This window comes from the organism of the source record quoted next, unplaced genomic scaffold (genome assembly GCF_019419815.1).
Source record: "Pyrus x bretschneideri cultivar Hongxiangsu unplaced genomic scaffold, Pyrus_bretschneideri_v1 Contig21, whole genome shotgun sequence".
NCBI lineage: Eukaryota > Viridiplantae > Streptophyta > Magnoliopsida > Rosales > Rosaceae > Pyrus > Pyrus x bretschneideri.
Window position 1 is genome coordinate 5852337 of NW_025999513.1, and position 15925 is coordinate 5868261.

The 15925-nt window shown below is 36.9% G+C and overlaps 1 protein-coding gene across 1 annotated transcript; it reads right to left on the reverse strand.

Moving 5' to 3' along the window:
* Positions 1–6497: 6497 nt before the first annotated feature.
* LOC103937950 (major strawberry allergen Fra a 1-3-like) lies at positions 6498–7416 on the reverse strand. Its single transcript, XM_048584371.1, has 2 exons — positions 7138–7416; positions 6498–6984 (listed from the first exon to the last, which is right to left on the reverse strand). The coding sequence occupies exons 1-2, from the start codon at positions 7319–7321 to the stop codon at positions 6689–6691; spliced, it is 480 nt and encodes a 159-aa protein (XP_048440328.1). The 5' UTR covers positions 7322–7416; the 3' UTR covers positions 6498–6688.
* Between the last annotated feature and the right edge of the window lie 8509 nt (positions 7417–15925).

Here is a 15925-nt window from a genome sequence, read left to right on the forward strand (position 1 = left end):
GATAAAGACATCCAAGCTATATTTTAGCTAATTATGTCTTTCTTTTTGTTGTTAACCAAGTAGTGACATTTTGAGTTGTGGATTGGCCACCGTTCTTCTAAAACCATTTATAAGATGCTGATTTTTACATATGAAACAGTTTAGTCTTTCAGTACAAATATTGAAAAGGAATATATGGTAATTGTCCAATATATTGCATATCTGTTTAGGGTTTCCCTTTGGCTTAACAAGTTTAGCGATATGTTCTCGACATCTTATTAAATCTATGTGTGGGTATACATTCGAACTAAACCAAATTGGTTTAACATTGTCAGACCTTCTGCACTTCTACTACATATTATTTGAGATATATGTATCAAGTAAATATGATCTATTATGGAGTTGGAAGAAATATTATTACATCTACCCATGGTTTAAAATGTAACCCTTCATGTTTACCATGAAGACAGTATGCATATGTGAATTTGAATTTCACTTGCTCCCTGATTTTCTAAAGGTTGTACTGATTCAAACATTTCGTTTGTTATGACCAAACTATTCTAGATCAACCAAAATGACTTTGAGGATCAGTACTGTGAGATTAGTGAGCTTGAGTATTTTGTTGACGATTAAAGTTCATGCCTTGCATATGGTGTTTTGCTTACACTTGTGAATAAGAGCTATCAAAGTAGGGGTTTCTTGTGTTAACACTCAGAGCAGTGCTTTGGAATCCAGGTAGGGGTAATACGGTAGACCTTTACGAAAATTGATTTTGTGGTCGGATGTTAAATGTAGTATTGCTTTTGTTGGTGTGATTCATTTGTTTGAACCTAGTTTCATGATTGTTAGTCACTTGAATGATCTAGAAAATGGATTAAAAACGGATTGTGAACTACAATTGGCTTGATCCCTCCGAAGGGTACGTAAGCAATCTAACGAGAAGTTAGATGCAGCCATAAAATAAACGAGATTAAATATTAGTGGAAAATCGTCAAAGAGAGAAATGTTAGTATGATTAATAACATAAAGGGTTACTATGACATTTTTGGGCCTATCACCGTAGTTAGCTTCCGTATAAAATTTCTGAGGTGTTACAGTAATCGTGTCTGTTCATCATACATTGTGCGGTTAGTTTTCGTTCGGTTCTATTTATATTTGAATTTTAAATTTTAAATGATTTCTGACTGCATGACGTACAATGAACGGACACAATTACAGAATCCTTAGGATCCCTAAGAAATAGATCCAACGAGAATCCTTTTATTTCTCACTTACCCTTCTGACATGTGAAATTCCATTACACATAAAACTAAAATATTAATATACAGAAAGTTTGGATTTTTCTCTTCCCTTCGTTACCCTTATTATAAATCTAACAAATAAAAAATAAAATTAAAATGGGCCCGCCCACCTATCTCTCCACCATCTTTTAATTTGTGCTATTAGGTCATTTTATACTCTATTAAAAATAGTGGTGTTTTGCGAGTGATCTTTTGTCACAGTGGTGGAAAGGTCTTACGTCCTTACATGATGGTGTAAGTTTGAAACCCGTAAATAACTAATCTAACATCCAATTTACTAATGCTATCGCTCGACTCAAAAAAAAAAAAAAAAAAAAAAAAGAAAGAAAGAAAAATAGTGGTGTTTTAAATAGAAAAACTCAAACCAATTGTACTACTCATTAATTATACTACTCATCACATAACTATAGTAAACATCATAAAAATTGACAATAAAAAGAGTAATTCAACTCCTTGTAACCCTTGCAAGGTTTGATAAAAGAACACAAATCAAAGAATATTCCTTTACAAATGAGGATGTTGAAGATTTTTTCACATCTTTATTAGAGCAAGGGTTGATCGAGCTTCCCAAACGTAAGAAACCGGATGTGGTAGGACGGGTAGAAGATCATCACCGATATGAGACTTTTTACTTCACATTCTTACTTACTGAATTGTAAAACTAATTATTCAGTCAAACATTCTTGCTTCCCTTCTGCCCGCTATGTCCTTACAGTATGACCTTTTTACAATAGTTCTCACTGTTAATTGTGTATTGCGCGAGACTTTTCAGGATTACATCATTTATTTTTCTTTGTTGTCTGGAAAACTTCGCACATTGAAGGTTTGGTATACTTCAAATGATTTTATATGAATTAGAGGAAAATGATCTATAGACTCGTGTAAGTCATGTGCTTATATTTGATGAAGTTGTGAGTTCTACGATACAATTGATATTTGATGAAATTTGTAATTGCTTAGTATTATTTTGTTCTTTCCAATGGTGGCAATTTCGAAAACAATTTGAAACTCGCATGAACATAAGTGTCAATATGTTCACAATCAAAATGCGATTGACTATGTATAGTAAATATTATTTAATAATTCTATACTTTTTCAATTATATGCTAATAGTATAAGTTGTCATATTCTGTATATAATTATTTTTAATGCAAAACAAGAATTAAAAATAATTACAATTGTCTCAAAAATAGCATCTCCTTCAGTCAAACTGTAGTTGTAGACAAAGTTATCTTTGTCAATCCCATCCAACTTGTGCTTTGCATAGCTGTATTCACTTCCTTCATCAAAGCTAATCTTCTTCATCGTTCCAACACTTCCATCTCCCTCAAGAATTTCAGCAGTTTTGATTGCTTGTGGAGCAATTTTTGGAATGAGATTGTCAGCATCAAGAACAAGGGCATTGTACAACCTAGCAGGAGGGATGACAGAGGCGTATTCGGTTTTGTATGTGAAGACACCCATGGTGATGATTTATATGAGCTTAGAAAAATGATCCAAAAAAAATTAAGAATGAAATGAGGGGAAGCAAAGAGGAAGATTGGTATTGGTGTGCAAAATATGATCATCAGAGACGGTATTTATAGATTGGCTTTTTAGCCAAAATAATCCATGAGATTTGCATAACATATCACTTTGGTCCCTGAGAATGAAAATCAATAGAAATGGTCCCTGAGATTGTCCACCATCCATTATTTTGGTCATTCCGTTAAAAATTCTGTTAAGTGTCCCAGAGCTCTTGGTCGGAAGTTTGGGCAATTTTCAAAGCTTCGTAAGTCAATCTTTTATTAACCAAATTTGACTCATAATATATCAAAATGAAGATAGGAAAGTGTAGAACAAGATTATACTTATTTGAAAGCTCAATGGTTGCTGGAGATGACCGGAAAATAGCTTGAAAGGTGACCAGTCTGCGGGAAAATTGGAAAACTCGCCGGAAGCTGAGTAAACTTTAAACATTCATAACATCTTCAATACTCAACGAAATCGAGTGATTCAAAAATGAAAATCATACTTTTTAACGGAATGACCAAAATAATAGATGGTGGACAATCTTAGGGACCATTTATATTTATTTTCAATCTCAGAGACCAAAGTGATGTGTTATGCAAATTTTAAGGATCATTTTCACTAAAAATCCTTATAGATTAGGGCCAAAGGGTAAATGTGGAAAGTGGGCCCTAGAACAAAAGGAGTTCAGACAAATTTTCAATTTTTCAATATTTGTTGTCCATGTGAAAAGGGAAACATATAATATTCAAATTCCGTACAACAATGAATATTGGTCAAAGAAATTAGGCCACCAGTAGAATATAATTCGTTTAGAAAAATTCAACTAATTATTCTGAATGCCAAGTAATTATGTGGAATGCACATGTCATTTTTGAAATAAATATTGAATAGCACACCAATTATGTCCGAAAATCTGATGGAAAGTTCCCAATACATGTGCAATGAAAAAAATCTGAGGTCCAAATGCTGAGTATTATTCAGTCGTGGACAAAAAAAGAAAGAAAACCTGATGCTAAGTATCAAACAAGGAAAGAATGCCTCTCGGAGAATGATATTTGCATCTAAAAATACGATGTGTAACATTTAAGTAATTTGTGTATATCTTTTTTATTTCAATATTAAATTTTTAATGATATTTTTAGAGGTCAGAGAACTCTAGGACCTCATTTCGAAAGCTTGCTTAGGGCCCCTAAATTCTCAGGGCCGACCCTGGCTTTAACTCGGACGACCATACCTTCTCCCACCAACTGCTCCCATCCTTTTTTCTCTCTCTACAATTCATATATATATATATATATATATATATATATATATATTACAAGGGTATCAGATGGGTACATATGCTCTAGTGATCAATTTCTTGATCTAGAGGTAATTAGCACAAAAGCAAATAATTAAAACTCCTAAGCGGCCACCCCACAAACTACACCACTAGAACAAAGAGTTTGAGGTAGATATGCCACATAGATGAGACGTGACATACCAAGCACCTAAACCCTCACAAAAGCCATCGCAACCAGTGAGGCTACAAAAATGCTGTAGCGGCACAACTTGACGAAGTAATACAGACAAAAAAAAAAAAAAACAAAAAACCAAAAAAAACAAAAAGGCCTAGGCTAAAGAACTGACGTGTCCACAATGGAGAAGCAAATGCATAATTGGCAGGAGGCATGAGATGCTAGCTATAGCCGGGACGACACTTAGAAGGGTGGGACGGGAGGGGATATCTAGTCAGAATTGCCATCGTCATCGAAATGCCACCACAATCCATAAAAGCAACTCCAGCGTTGGAGTTTGCTCGGGGGACAGGCCAGGAAAAAGAGCCCGAGAACCCGGCGTGATTGCTCAAGCGTGTGGAGCCCAAGGGATAGTGGAGGCCCGAGCACTAGGCCTGTGAGGATTTGTTAGCCCACGAGCTTGAAGTGGAGCGTCAGCACAATTTTTTATTTTTTTCTGTCAGGAGCGTGGGGGCACGTCACCCGACAAGGTTTCAGCGCCTGGGGCCCGCGGTGCAATTTCAAAAAGTTACTGTTGGAAAGCCACATGGCTTCCCATGGTCCGTCAACGGCTATATAATGTAGACCGTCCGATTTGCAACGGTAAAAAAAAATAAAAAAAATCTTATTTAATATCAACCGTTGGATCTAAGATCAACGGTTGATACTCCTTTATAAATAAAAAAAATAGTTTTAAAATTCAGAAATGTTACCGTTGTGCCACATGACATAATCTGGAGTGTTGGAATTCAATTTTTTTTAAATCCAACCGCAAAGATTAATTAGCTGAATAAAAAATTTAAAAAATTGTAAAAAAATGAATAAAAATCCAAAAAAAATTTGAAATTAAAAAAAAAAATGTTTTACTTTCTATAAATACCTTCTCATTATCATCTACCTTACACCATAATTTCATATTTTCTCAACTACTTTCAACCACATTCCTATTTTCTCAATGAGAACGATTAAAAATCTTATCCGAAATTACAAATAAAATTATTTTATAAATAAAAAATATTAATATTTTATTGCCTATTGCTAGGGCTATTGATGTGTAATGGTAGAGATGCAAAAGACGATTACTGTTCATTAAGGGCAATTACTGTTCACTGGGTGGATAGCATAGTGTATTGCCTGGAGGGTTCCCATGTTGGAACTGCTCTAAACCACGCCATTAGCATGACTCCATCGCATTACCCTCGCCATTAGTAACTTTATCGCAAGGCAGTGCCACCACAACATAGTCAATGAGAGCCACAAAAGCCGAAAGAGCAAGCCATAGAAGGAGGGTCCGACCCACTAATCAACCAAACAAACAACAACCCAAACTTGCAGATCTAGCCCCAAACAAGGGAGGAATCCCTGTATGGCAATAGATCTCAAGAATCGGTCTGAGGACTGCAACAGAGTCGGGCAAATTGGTTGCCCACAGAAAAGTGGGGGAAGAAGGTGCTAGGCAGCACCAAGTACTAGAGTGAAAAGTGAAGGGGGAGGGATCACAGAAGGACAGTAAAGGAAAGTGAGGGTCGCGGGAGGAACGGAGGGGGGAAGGGTTAAGGAGCGAGGATTGGAAAGGCTAGGAGGAGAGGACACTAGAAAGAGGCGGGAGAGGCTACCGTCAACCCCAAGCCAAAGCAAGGGACCGATGGTTGAAAATTTTGTAGAGTTTGGGGTTTGTGGTTGGAGAGGGAGGGTTTTTCTTAAGAAGATATTCTATTCATATAAATTTGGATGGACACTAAACACTTTCACTACTCACTAGGGTGGTGGTGTGGCGCTATTCTTCCCCTTCAATAAGCCATGGCAATTTGAATAAGCTTTTTGAATTTTTTCTTTCTTTCTGAAATTCAAACATGACAAATTGCCCCCTAGCCAAGGTATTTTGTTCATGAGCTGGAAGAATAGCCCAACTGAAACGGTAATTTGTGGGATGTGAAGATGGATATAATGGTTACCAGTACGCAATGGCAACAAGTTTATTTATTTATTTATTTTATTTTATTTTTTTACAAGGAATTTAAGGTCTTTCATCTTTTCGTCATAAGAATCTTCCATCCCAACAACCCAAACAGTTAACTTTTGAGTTAATTGGTCTAACTTTAGTGGAATAGCTTTTCTTTTCCTTTCTATGTGTAATTGAGTTTACCCCGTAACAGATCGGATGAGAAATTCACAAAATTGGAAGGGGAAAATAATACTCCAAGTTAAATATCATGGGATAATTTACGTATAACTGGTATACGTTTTCTTTATTGAGATTGAAAATCAAATACAACATATTACTCCTTAATCATATCCAAAGTGCAAGTCAAAGAATTGCTTTGGTACGATAATAAATTGAACCACACAACTGAATAAACAGAGAAAGCAAGAGATAAGATTGTTGCCATATGGAAGGTTTTAGTTGTAGGCATCAGGATTGGCCACAAGGTGGTTCTCAATGAGCTTGAACAGACCATGGGCCCTTTCTTTGCCAGCCTTAACATGCTCTTCCTTGATCTCAACATCTCCCTTGGTGTGATAATGGCTGATGTTCTTGATGATGGAACCACTGCCAGAAGCCACCAACTTAATCTCATAAGAGATCTTCTCAATTTTGTCAGAAATGGCATCTCCTTCAATCAAACTGTAGTTGTACACAAAGTTATCTTTGTCAATTCCCTCAACCTTGTGCTTCACATAGCTGTATTCACTCCCTATCAAATGGAAAAATGAAACAAAAATTAAGATATTAGCTAGTGTTTTCGAGATATATACTACACCACCACCAACAACAAAGCCTTATTCCATATATATTAAATAAGTAAAATTAACAAGTTAATGGAGAAAATGGTGGAAACTAAACAAACCTTCGCCAAAGCTAACTTTCTTGATGGTTCCAACACCGCCATCTCCCTCGAGAATTTCAACAGTTTTGACTGCTTGTGGAGCAATCTTGGGGATGAGGTTGTCAGCATCAAGAACAAGGGCATTGTACAACCTAGCAGGGGGGATGACAGATGCGTATTCGGTTTCATATGTGAGGACACCCATGATGATGATTTTTAAGAGCTTAGAAAATGATCAAGGAAATTAAGAATGAAAGGAGGAAGCAAAGAGGATGATCGGTGTTGATGTGAGAAAATGCTCTCTCCAGAGGGTGTTATTTATAGATTCGGGAGGGAGGGTACATGTGCAAAATAACCCCCTATATCTGGAGTGGGGACAAAATTTGAAGTTTTCAATGGATGCCGTCCATCTGAAATGAAAATGAAATATTAATTTTCAATTGCATGGCATAAAAAAAAAAAAAATCAATGCATAAATATATTAGTCAAAGAAAGCCACCAATAAAATTCTAGAACTTGATTAGAAAAAAAAAATCAACTTATTTCTACTGGTGGGCTAACTTATTAATATTTTAATTTTCCAAAAACAAAATAATAAATAATATTTTCATTTCTATTGTCTAAGACCACCAATCAATTCAGAAATCCAATGGAGATGTGCAAGAATTGAAGGTTAATAATACAAGAGAAGGAAGAAGATGCTGAGTATTATATTCGACAAAAAGACAACCTTACAATGTCGGTGGGCTGTTTAGGTTCCTTCCTTTTATGTTTTACTGGTGTTACTTTCAACCTTGCAAGTTCATGTAGATTAAAACACCATGAGACACTGACCTTGAGAAGTCATTCTTAGCAGCGTAGCAATCACGAGCACACAACAACTTCGAGCAGCATCTAGAACTCTAGCAATGGCTTTCAGCACACTCACCACCACTATACAACTCGAACCTAAGGGAATTCTTTGGAGTTTGTTTCAACAGTATGTGCAGGGACTTTTGCTTAGTATTTGTACTAACTTAACTCTTATGTATCTTCCCATAATGATGACAGTAAGGTTTCTTATTGTAAAATATATTAATCTCCAAATACCGTCCAAATAGGATAGAATCAGGAACCCTTATTCTCCCAGATTAACTGGAATATTAACTTTACTCGGAGTCCAAGTTATAGCATGTTAACTAAACCCTAATCCTATTACATTCCAAACCAATCCTTATTAATTGTAGTGACCTATTAGCTATTGGATTAGGGTCTAACATCCAACAGTTACAACATGACGTTAAAATTCAACTTTTGGGCTCCTTAATACTGTATAATAATGATATTTACGTTGTGGACATCATATTAAACTATCAAAGTATAATACGTTATTACATTACAAAATCGTTTAATTATAGCTATCAATACCCTTTATTTTATTTTAAAAATAAAAAGGTGTCGTAGACTATTGATTGTGAAATTTTTTACATAGCAGAAAAAAGGATTCATCCATCTAAAAATGTGTTAGCTATGTAAAATAAAAAAAACTTGGATGAACAATCATTATGTGCTTGTAACCAAGTTTCCAAGTTTTCAATATATTATAGTACTTCATATATTTTACATGTGAAATTTATGTATTATAGTATAATTATACATGTTATAGAATAAAATTAAATAAACTTAAAAAATCCGCATAGATGTCTACACGTTAGACCTTTGTCCGCCGTCCAACTAACACCTTTTAATACTTTAGTATAGGAATATTAATTAAATGTAGATAGTATTATATATATATATATATATATATATATATATTTTTTTTTTTTTTCTTTTTATCGGGTATCTGTTTTATGTCAGACCAAGTAAAAAACATGGTTGGGTGATTATGTATGTTGAACATGGACGGGTTTTGAGGACAATCAGCTTGTTTGATGTATCAAGACAAATTTTGGGCTACCGATTGGACGATCAGATTGGTTTAGAAGGTAGTTTGTACAATATATTGTTACTTGTTACCATTTAATTGACATTTTACAATGATTAAACAAATATGATTTAAAAAATTAATTCCTACTTATTCATGCGGTCCGAATACAAAATGATCCACCCCCTTTGCACATTAAACATATTATTAATAAAAACGGAACTTTAACGAAAAGTTCATTGTACTTTTCACTTGAACGAAAAACCATATTTTTACACTAAAAAGTCAATCCTGATATTATTTATTTTATCCTTTATTTTATTCTTATTGTTAAAACTCAAAGTTTTCAAGTCATTTTTATTAGTTTTCCTTAATAAAAAAGGACTTTTTAACCAAAATGGTTATGAGATTGTCATAGCACCTCAATTTGGTTTTTATGATTTAAAATCAATAAAAATGATCTCTGAAATTGTTAATGATCAATCATTTTGATTCTTTTGTCTTTTGCATATTAAACGTACTTAAACATTTCTATTGTCAATTAAAAAAAAAGACTTTTGGTTCTTGGGTTTCAAACTTCAACTATTCAACAGATAAAATATATGTCGGGCCTAAAAAAAAATAATTTCCTTTTGCTTTTATATTGATAGGGATCCCAATTCGTTCCTAGATTCCCGTCACTACGGATTTATTGTCTTAAACGTATGGGTGGGCGCTTACACAATTTGTCAATAACTGTAGCATCCTTTGGATCCTTATAAGGACCAAGGTCTCTCTCCTTTGTAACTTTTATATGTTAGAACAAAGTTTAAGCATATATATGGGCCGTGTTAATTCTTTCCCATGTTGTGGTTGATTAACTTGGATGATCAATTGGTGTTTGGTAGAAAACATGTTTTGGGTTTGGACAAGGCAGAATTGTAGTACAGAAAATACACACACAACACACAATTGAAAAATGTTACACCTGAGGCAATTGTCATATTTATAGAGAGTGTAAAGTGGTCATGGACTGCCTCGCTAATCTCGGAAGTAGCCTTGAGTTGGGACTCTAGTGTGTTTCATGGCACTCAAGACTGTATCAGGTCCTTTTTTATGACAATTTACCAAGTGTTTCTAGGCCTCATCTTATATCGGTTCTGATACCACTTTGTATTCAATTTCATCTTTTTCGTAATTCTTAAATCAACGGCAAATTTATGGTGTTTCTACAACTATTTAGAAATTTTTGCTATTTGGTCATTTTCTACTCCATTAAAAATAGTGGTGTTTTGCAAGTGGTTATTTACCACAGTGATGGAAATGTGTTGCGTCTTTGTATGACGGTATAGGTTCAAATCCCGTCAATAGCTAATTTAACATCTAATTTACTAACGCTATTGATCGACTCAAAAAAAAAAAAAAACAGAAAGAAAAATAGTGGTGCTTTAAATAGAAAAACTCAAACCAATTGTACTACTGATTAATTATACTACTCATCACATAAATATAGTAAACATAAATCAAAGAATATTCCTTTAGAAATGAGGATGTTGAAGATTTTTTCACATCTTTATTAGAGCAAGGGTTGATCGAGCTTCCTAAACCTAAGAAACCGGATGTGGTGTGATGAGTGGAAGATCATCACCGATATGAGACTTTTTACTTCACATTCTCACTTACTGAATTGTAAAACTAATTGTTTAGTCAAACATCCTTGCTTCCCTTCTGCCCGCTATGTCCTTACAATATGACCTTTTTACAGTAGTAGTCACTGTTAATTGTGTATTGCGCGAGACTTTTCAGGATTGCATAATTTATTTTTCTTTGTTGTCTGGAAAACTTCTCACATTGAAGGTTTGGTATACTTCAAATGATTTTATATGAATTAGAGGAAAATGATCTATAGACTCGTGTAAGTCATGTGCTTATGTTTGATGAAGTTGTGAGTTCTACGATACGATCAATATTTGATGAAATTTGTAATTGGTTAGTATTATTTTGTTCTTTCCAATGGTGGCAATTTCGAAAACAATTTGAAACTCGCATGAACATAAGTGTCGATGTGTTCACAATCAAAATGCGATTAACTATGTATAGTAAATATTATTTAATAATTCTATACATTTTCAATTATATGCTAATAGTATAAGTAGAAGAAAGAATGCTTTTCAATGAATAATTTTATTTCATATCAAAACAAGGTATATATACAACCCTATACAGATATGGGAAAGAATAAATATGGGAAAGAATAAGGGAAAGAATAATTACATCCTAAACTAGGAAACCAATTGTAGTAGGAATCCCACAATTATAGGAATCCTAATCCTAATACAAGTTAACACTCCCCCTCAAGTTGGTCCATAGATGTTGCACATGCCTAACTTGTCTAGAAATCTGGAGAACTTGTTACTAGAAACCGCCTTTATGAGAATATCTGCTACTTGGTCGTCTGTTCCTATGGGAGGAACCTCAATTACTTTATTATCTAGCTTCTCTTTAATAAAGAACCAATCAACCTCTACATGCTTGGTCCGATCATGTTGCACAAGATTATGAGCAATATCCCGTGCAGCTTTATTGTCACAGAATAACTTCATAGGCAGACATTGTTTGACACCCACATCTTGCAACAGAAACTTAAGCCACAAGAGTTCACAAATACCGAGTGCCATGCCTCTAAATTCGGCTTCTGCACTTGACCTTAATACGACATTTTGCTTCTTGCTTCTCCACGTTACTAGATTTCCCCCAACAAAGGTGAAATACCCAGATGTCGAGCGTCTATCATCCGTCGATCCTGCCCAATCAGCATTCGTATAACACTCAATTCTGAAATGCTCATTTTTCTGAAATAAAATTCCTTTACTAGGGCTTCCCTTTAAGTAACTCAATATTCTCATAACTGCACTCATATGTTGTTCTCCTAGATTATGCATATATTGACTAATCACACGTAAGGCATAAGCAAGATCAGGCCTAGTGTGAGCCAAGTACATTAATCTTCCTACTAACCTTTGATACCTCCCTTTATCAATCGGTACTTGGTTCTGATCTATACCCAACTTTATTCCTTCGGCCAACGGAGTAGACACCGGCTTACATGCTGTCATACCGGTTTCTTCCAACATGTCAAGAACATACTTCCTTTGTGATAGAAATATCCCGGACTTGCATCTTGATACTTCAATCCCAAGAAAATATTTCAAAGGACCAAGATCTTTCATTTCAAATTCTGTGGACAAATAACTTTTCAAAGCTGCTTGCTCAATAGGATCATCACCAGTAACCACCATATCATCCACATACACGATTAGAGCCGTAACCTTTCCGTTCTGGTGTTTCAGAAACAACGTGTGATCCCAATTACTCTGTATATACCCAAATGCCCTCATGGACTTGGTAAATCTTCCAAACCAGGCTCTAGGAGACTGCTTGAATCCATACAGTGATTTCTTGAGCCTACATACCTTTTGTTTCTGTCTGTCCGAATCACTGCACCCTGGTGGAAGGTCCATGTAAATCTCCTCAGTCAGATCTTCATGGAGGAAAGCATTTTTTACGTCGAACTGTTGCAAAGGCCAATCCAGATTTGCTGCTAAGGACAGTAGAACACGAACTGTATTGATTTTTTGCCACTGGTGCGAACGTATCAGTGTAATCAATGCCATATTTCTGTGTATACCCCTTTGCCACCAATCTTGCTTTAAAGTGATCTACCGTTCCGTCGGCTTTATATTTTACCGTATAAACCCATTTGCATCCCACTGTTTTCTTTCCGGCTGGCAAGTCAGTTATTTCCCAGGTAGCATTCTTCTTCAACGATCTTAATTCCTCGTTCATTGCATCTTTCCAGCGGGAATCTGCTAAGGTCTCCTGCACACTGTTAGGAATAGATACAGTAGATAATTGATATACAAATGACTTATTTGATTCTGACAGGTGACAGGTAGACACATAATGGTTTAATGGGTATCTCACTCTGGAATCAGAGTTTGGCTCACTCATGGAATACTTGTGTTTACAATCAGGATCTGCCTCATAAGTGGGTTTGGGAATACCTCTATTAATACGCTCTGGAAGGCGATGAAGTGGAGGTGCATCCGGTGTAGAAGACGATTGGTTATGAGAAGTAGTATCTCGTGACACATGCTGTAATTGCTGCTTTGTTTCACTGCAATTGGGCGGCTGCATCTCATCTTCCAACTCAATACCCGTGAGACCCGTGGGCTGCTCCTCTTCCTGACTTGTTGGCTGCTCCTCAGTAGGCTGCTCAGTAGGACTAAACCCAGAAAACACGGGCTGTTGCCCTTCTCCAGGTGTCACGGGCACGGGCTGCTGCCCTTCCCCAGGTGCCGTGGGCTGTTGCTCTCTTCCAGAAGTCGTGTACTCCAAGCTCAACATGTCCCTATTATCGTGAGTCAGAACTTCATCATTGTGGTACTCCCCCTGAAGTGAGGACGGGGAGGAACCAAAGAACATGTCATTCTCGTGAAAACTCACATCCTGAGTAATAAACATCTTTTCACTCGAAGGATGATAACAACGATACCCTTTTTGGGTAGTAGCATACCCCAAAAAAAAACACAACGAAGAGCTCTAAGTTCAAGTTTAGTCTTCCGTTGAGATGGATGGAGGTGAACAAACGCAACACATCCGATGACCCGTGGGGGAAGATTGGGAGTCGGGGGGCTGCTAGTCTGAGATGTGAGAGCCTGAAATGGCGTATGGAAGTTGAGAGTCCGAGATGGAAGGCGATTAATAAGATAAGTTGCAGACGTAAGTGCCTCTCCCCAATAATTGAGCGGCAGATGTGCCGCAAGTAGGGAAGCACGAACCATTTCCAACAAGTGTCGATTTTTCCTTTTTGCAACCCCATTCTGTTGAGGAGTATACGGACAAGTGGTCTGATGAACAATACCATGCAGCTCTAAGAATGAACGAAGTTCCATATTAACATATTATCCCCCATTGTCACTGCGAAGAACCTGGATATTCCTGTTGTATTGTACAGCAATCATTTTATGAAATCGTTGGAAGGCCGAACTAACTTCACTCTTTGACTGTAACAAAATAACCCAAGTCATGCGAGTACAATCATCAATAAAAATAACAAACCAATGAGCACCACCAAGAGTGGCTACTTTTGACGGTCCCCATACATCAGAATGCACAATCATAAAAGGAACAGTACTTTTATTTAAACTGGGAGGAAAAGAGGTTCGATGGCTCTTAGCCATTTCACAAACACCACACTTAAACTGAGAAACATCATTCTTGATAAACAAACTAGGAAATAACTTATGCAGATAACCAAAGGAAGCATGCCCAAGGCGCCGGTGCCACATCCAGATGTCTGACACTTTATTAGTAATCCTTTGAGAATCATCGACGGAGACAGCTTGAGTCAGCAAGCTAGAACTACTGGTGATCAATTCCAAGTAATAAAGTTTCCCTCTTCTAATACCATAACCAATCGTCTTCCGCGTCCGGATGTCCTTAAAAACATAAAAATAGGGCCAAAAAATAACCAAACAATGTAAGGCAAGGTTATTTGAGCAACGAACAACAAATTATAATTTAGAGAGGGAACCACAAGAACAGTGTCAAGTTTCATGGTATCGGAAAGGGAAACAACGCCTTCCCTAATAACAGGGACGGCATTACCATTAGCAACATTGACCTCGGTTTGTGTGGATGTTTTTAGTGATAGAACCTGTCTAGAATCACAAGTCATATGTTCAGTAGCTCCGGAATCAATTATCCATGTATTATTCATAACAGAAGTAGAAGTATTGAGTGCCTTACCATCACTTCCTGCCGCAGCTATCATGGCAGATGCCTTGTTCGCTATCTGATCCGAATCATTCTTTGTTTCAGCAATGGAGGCTCGAGATTTGTTGCACCGAGGATCACGGGTCTTATCCCAATTCTCAGGATATCCAATCAGTTCAAAATAACGACTCTTGGAGTGTCCCGTCAGGCCACAGTGTGGGCACTTACCTTGTGGACGATCCCGACTTGTCTGCCTTGGCTGAGTTGATCCAGGCCGGTTTTGTACCCCTTCTCGGTTCGACCCACTAGATGATCCACGGGCCCTTGCTGCCATGGCAGCAGACTCCCCCTTGTCAACCTCTGTCTTCATTGCTTCCTTTCGATCGGCTTCTCGACGAACATAGGCATAAGAAGCCTGCAGGCCAAGTGGGGGGATCCTTCCGCAGCACTTCTCCACGCACCTGATCAAACCCATCATCGAGACCACCAAGAAACACATAGACCCGTTGTCTCTCAGTGGATTTCTGAAACACTTTGATGTCATTCTCACACTCCAAGGATACTTTATTAAAGTGATCCAATTCTTGGAAGATCTCAGTGAGCTCCCCAAAATAGGTAGCTAAGGGTCGGCCATTCTGACGCAGGCGGGATGCCTTCTGATTCAACGAATAAATTCTAGCCTCATCATTCTCATCAAAGTAGGCTGCCTTCAAAGAGTCCCAAATCTCCTTCGATGTAGACAACCGAATGTACCGTTTCATAATCTCGGGCTTCATTGAAGACAAAAGCCAACTCTTAAGTTTTTGATCTTCAGAAAACCAATCATCATATTTAGGATCGTCTTCGCTAGGTGCCTTGATAGACCCACGAATATATCCCATCTTTTTCCTTCCAGCAATATGAATTTGAATGAGAGGAGCCCATAAATCATAGTTCTTTTCATCCAAAAACATACCAATATTAAAGCTTGAATTCTCTGATTGCACCATAATTGGAGCAGCCGCTGAAACAATCTATGAACCAGCCCCCTTTTCTTCAGCCATCTCTCTGTTGCTTCGGTGTTGACTAACACAAACTAGGCAGAGAAGGAAAAAACAGCAGCGGTGATGGGACCTAGAACACGTTGGACAAATCAACAGGGCAGCA

What these genes read in the sequence shown, in the direction of transcription:
- LOC103937950 (XM_048584371.1), bottom strand. Translation starts at nt 7,321, where the DNA reads ATGGGTGTCCTCACATATGAAACCGAATACGCATCTGTCATCCCCCCT. An exon ending in GAAAGTTAGCTTTGGCGAAG is followed by an intron (nt 6,985 to 7,137) that starts GTTTGTTTAGTT and finishes TCCATTTGATAG; the next exon opens with GGAGTGAATACAGCTATGTG.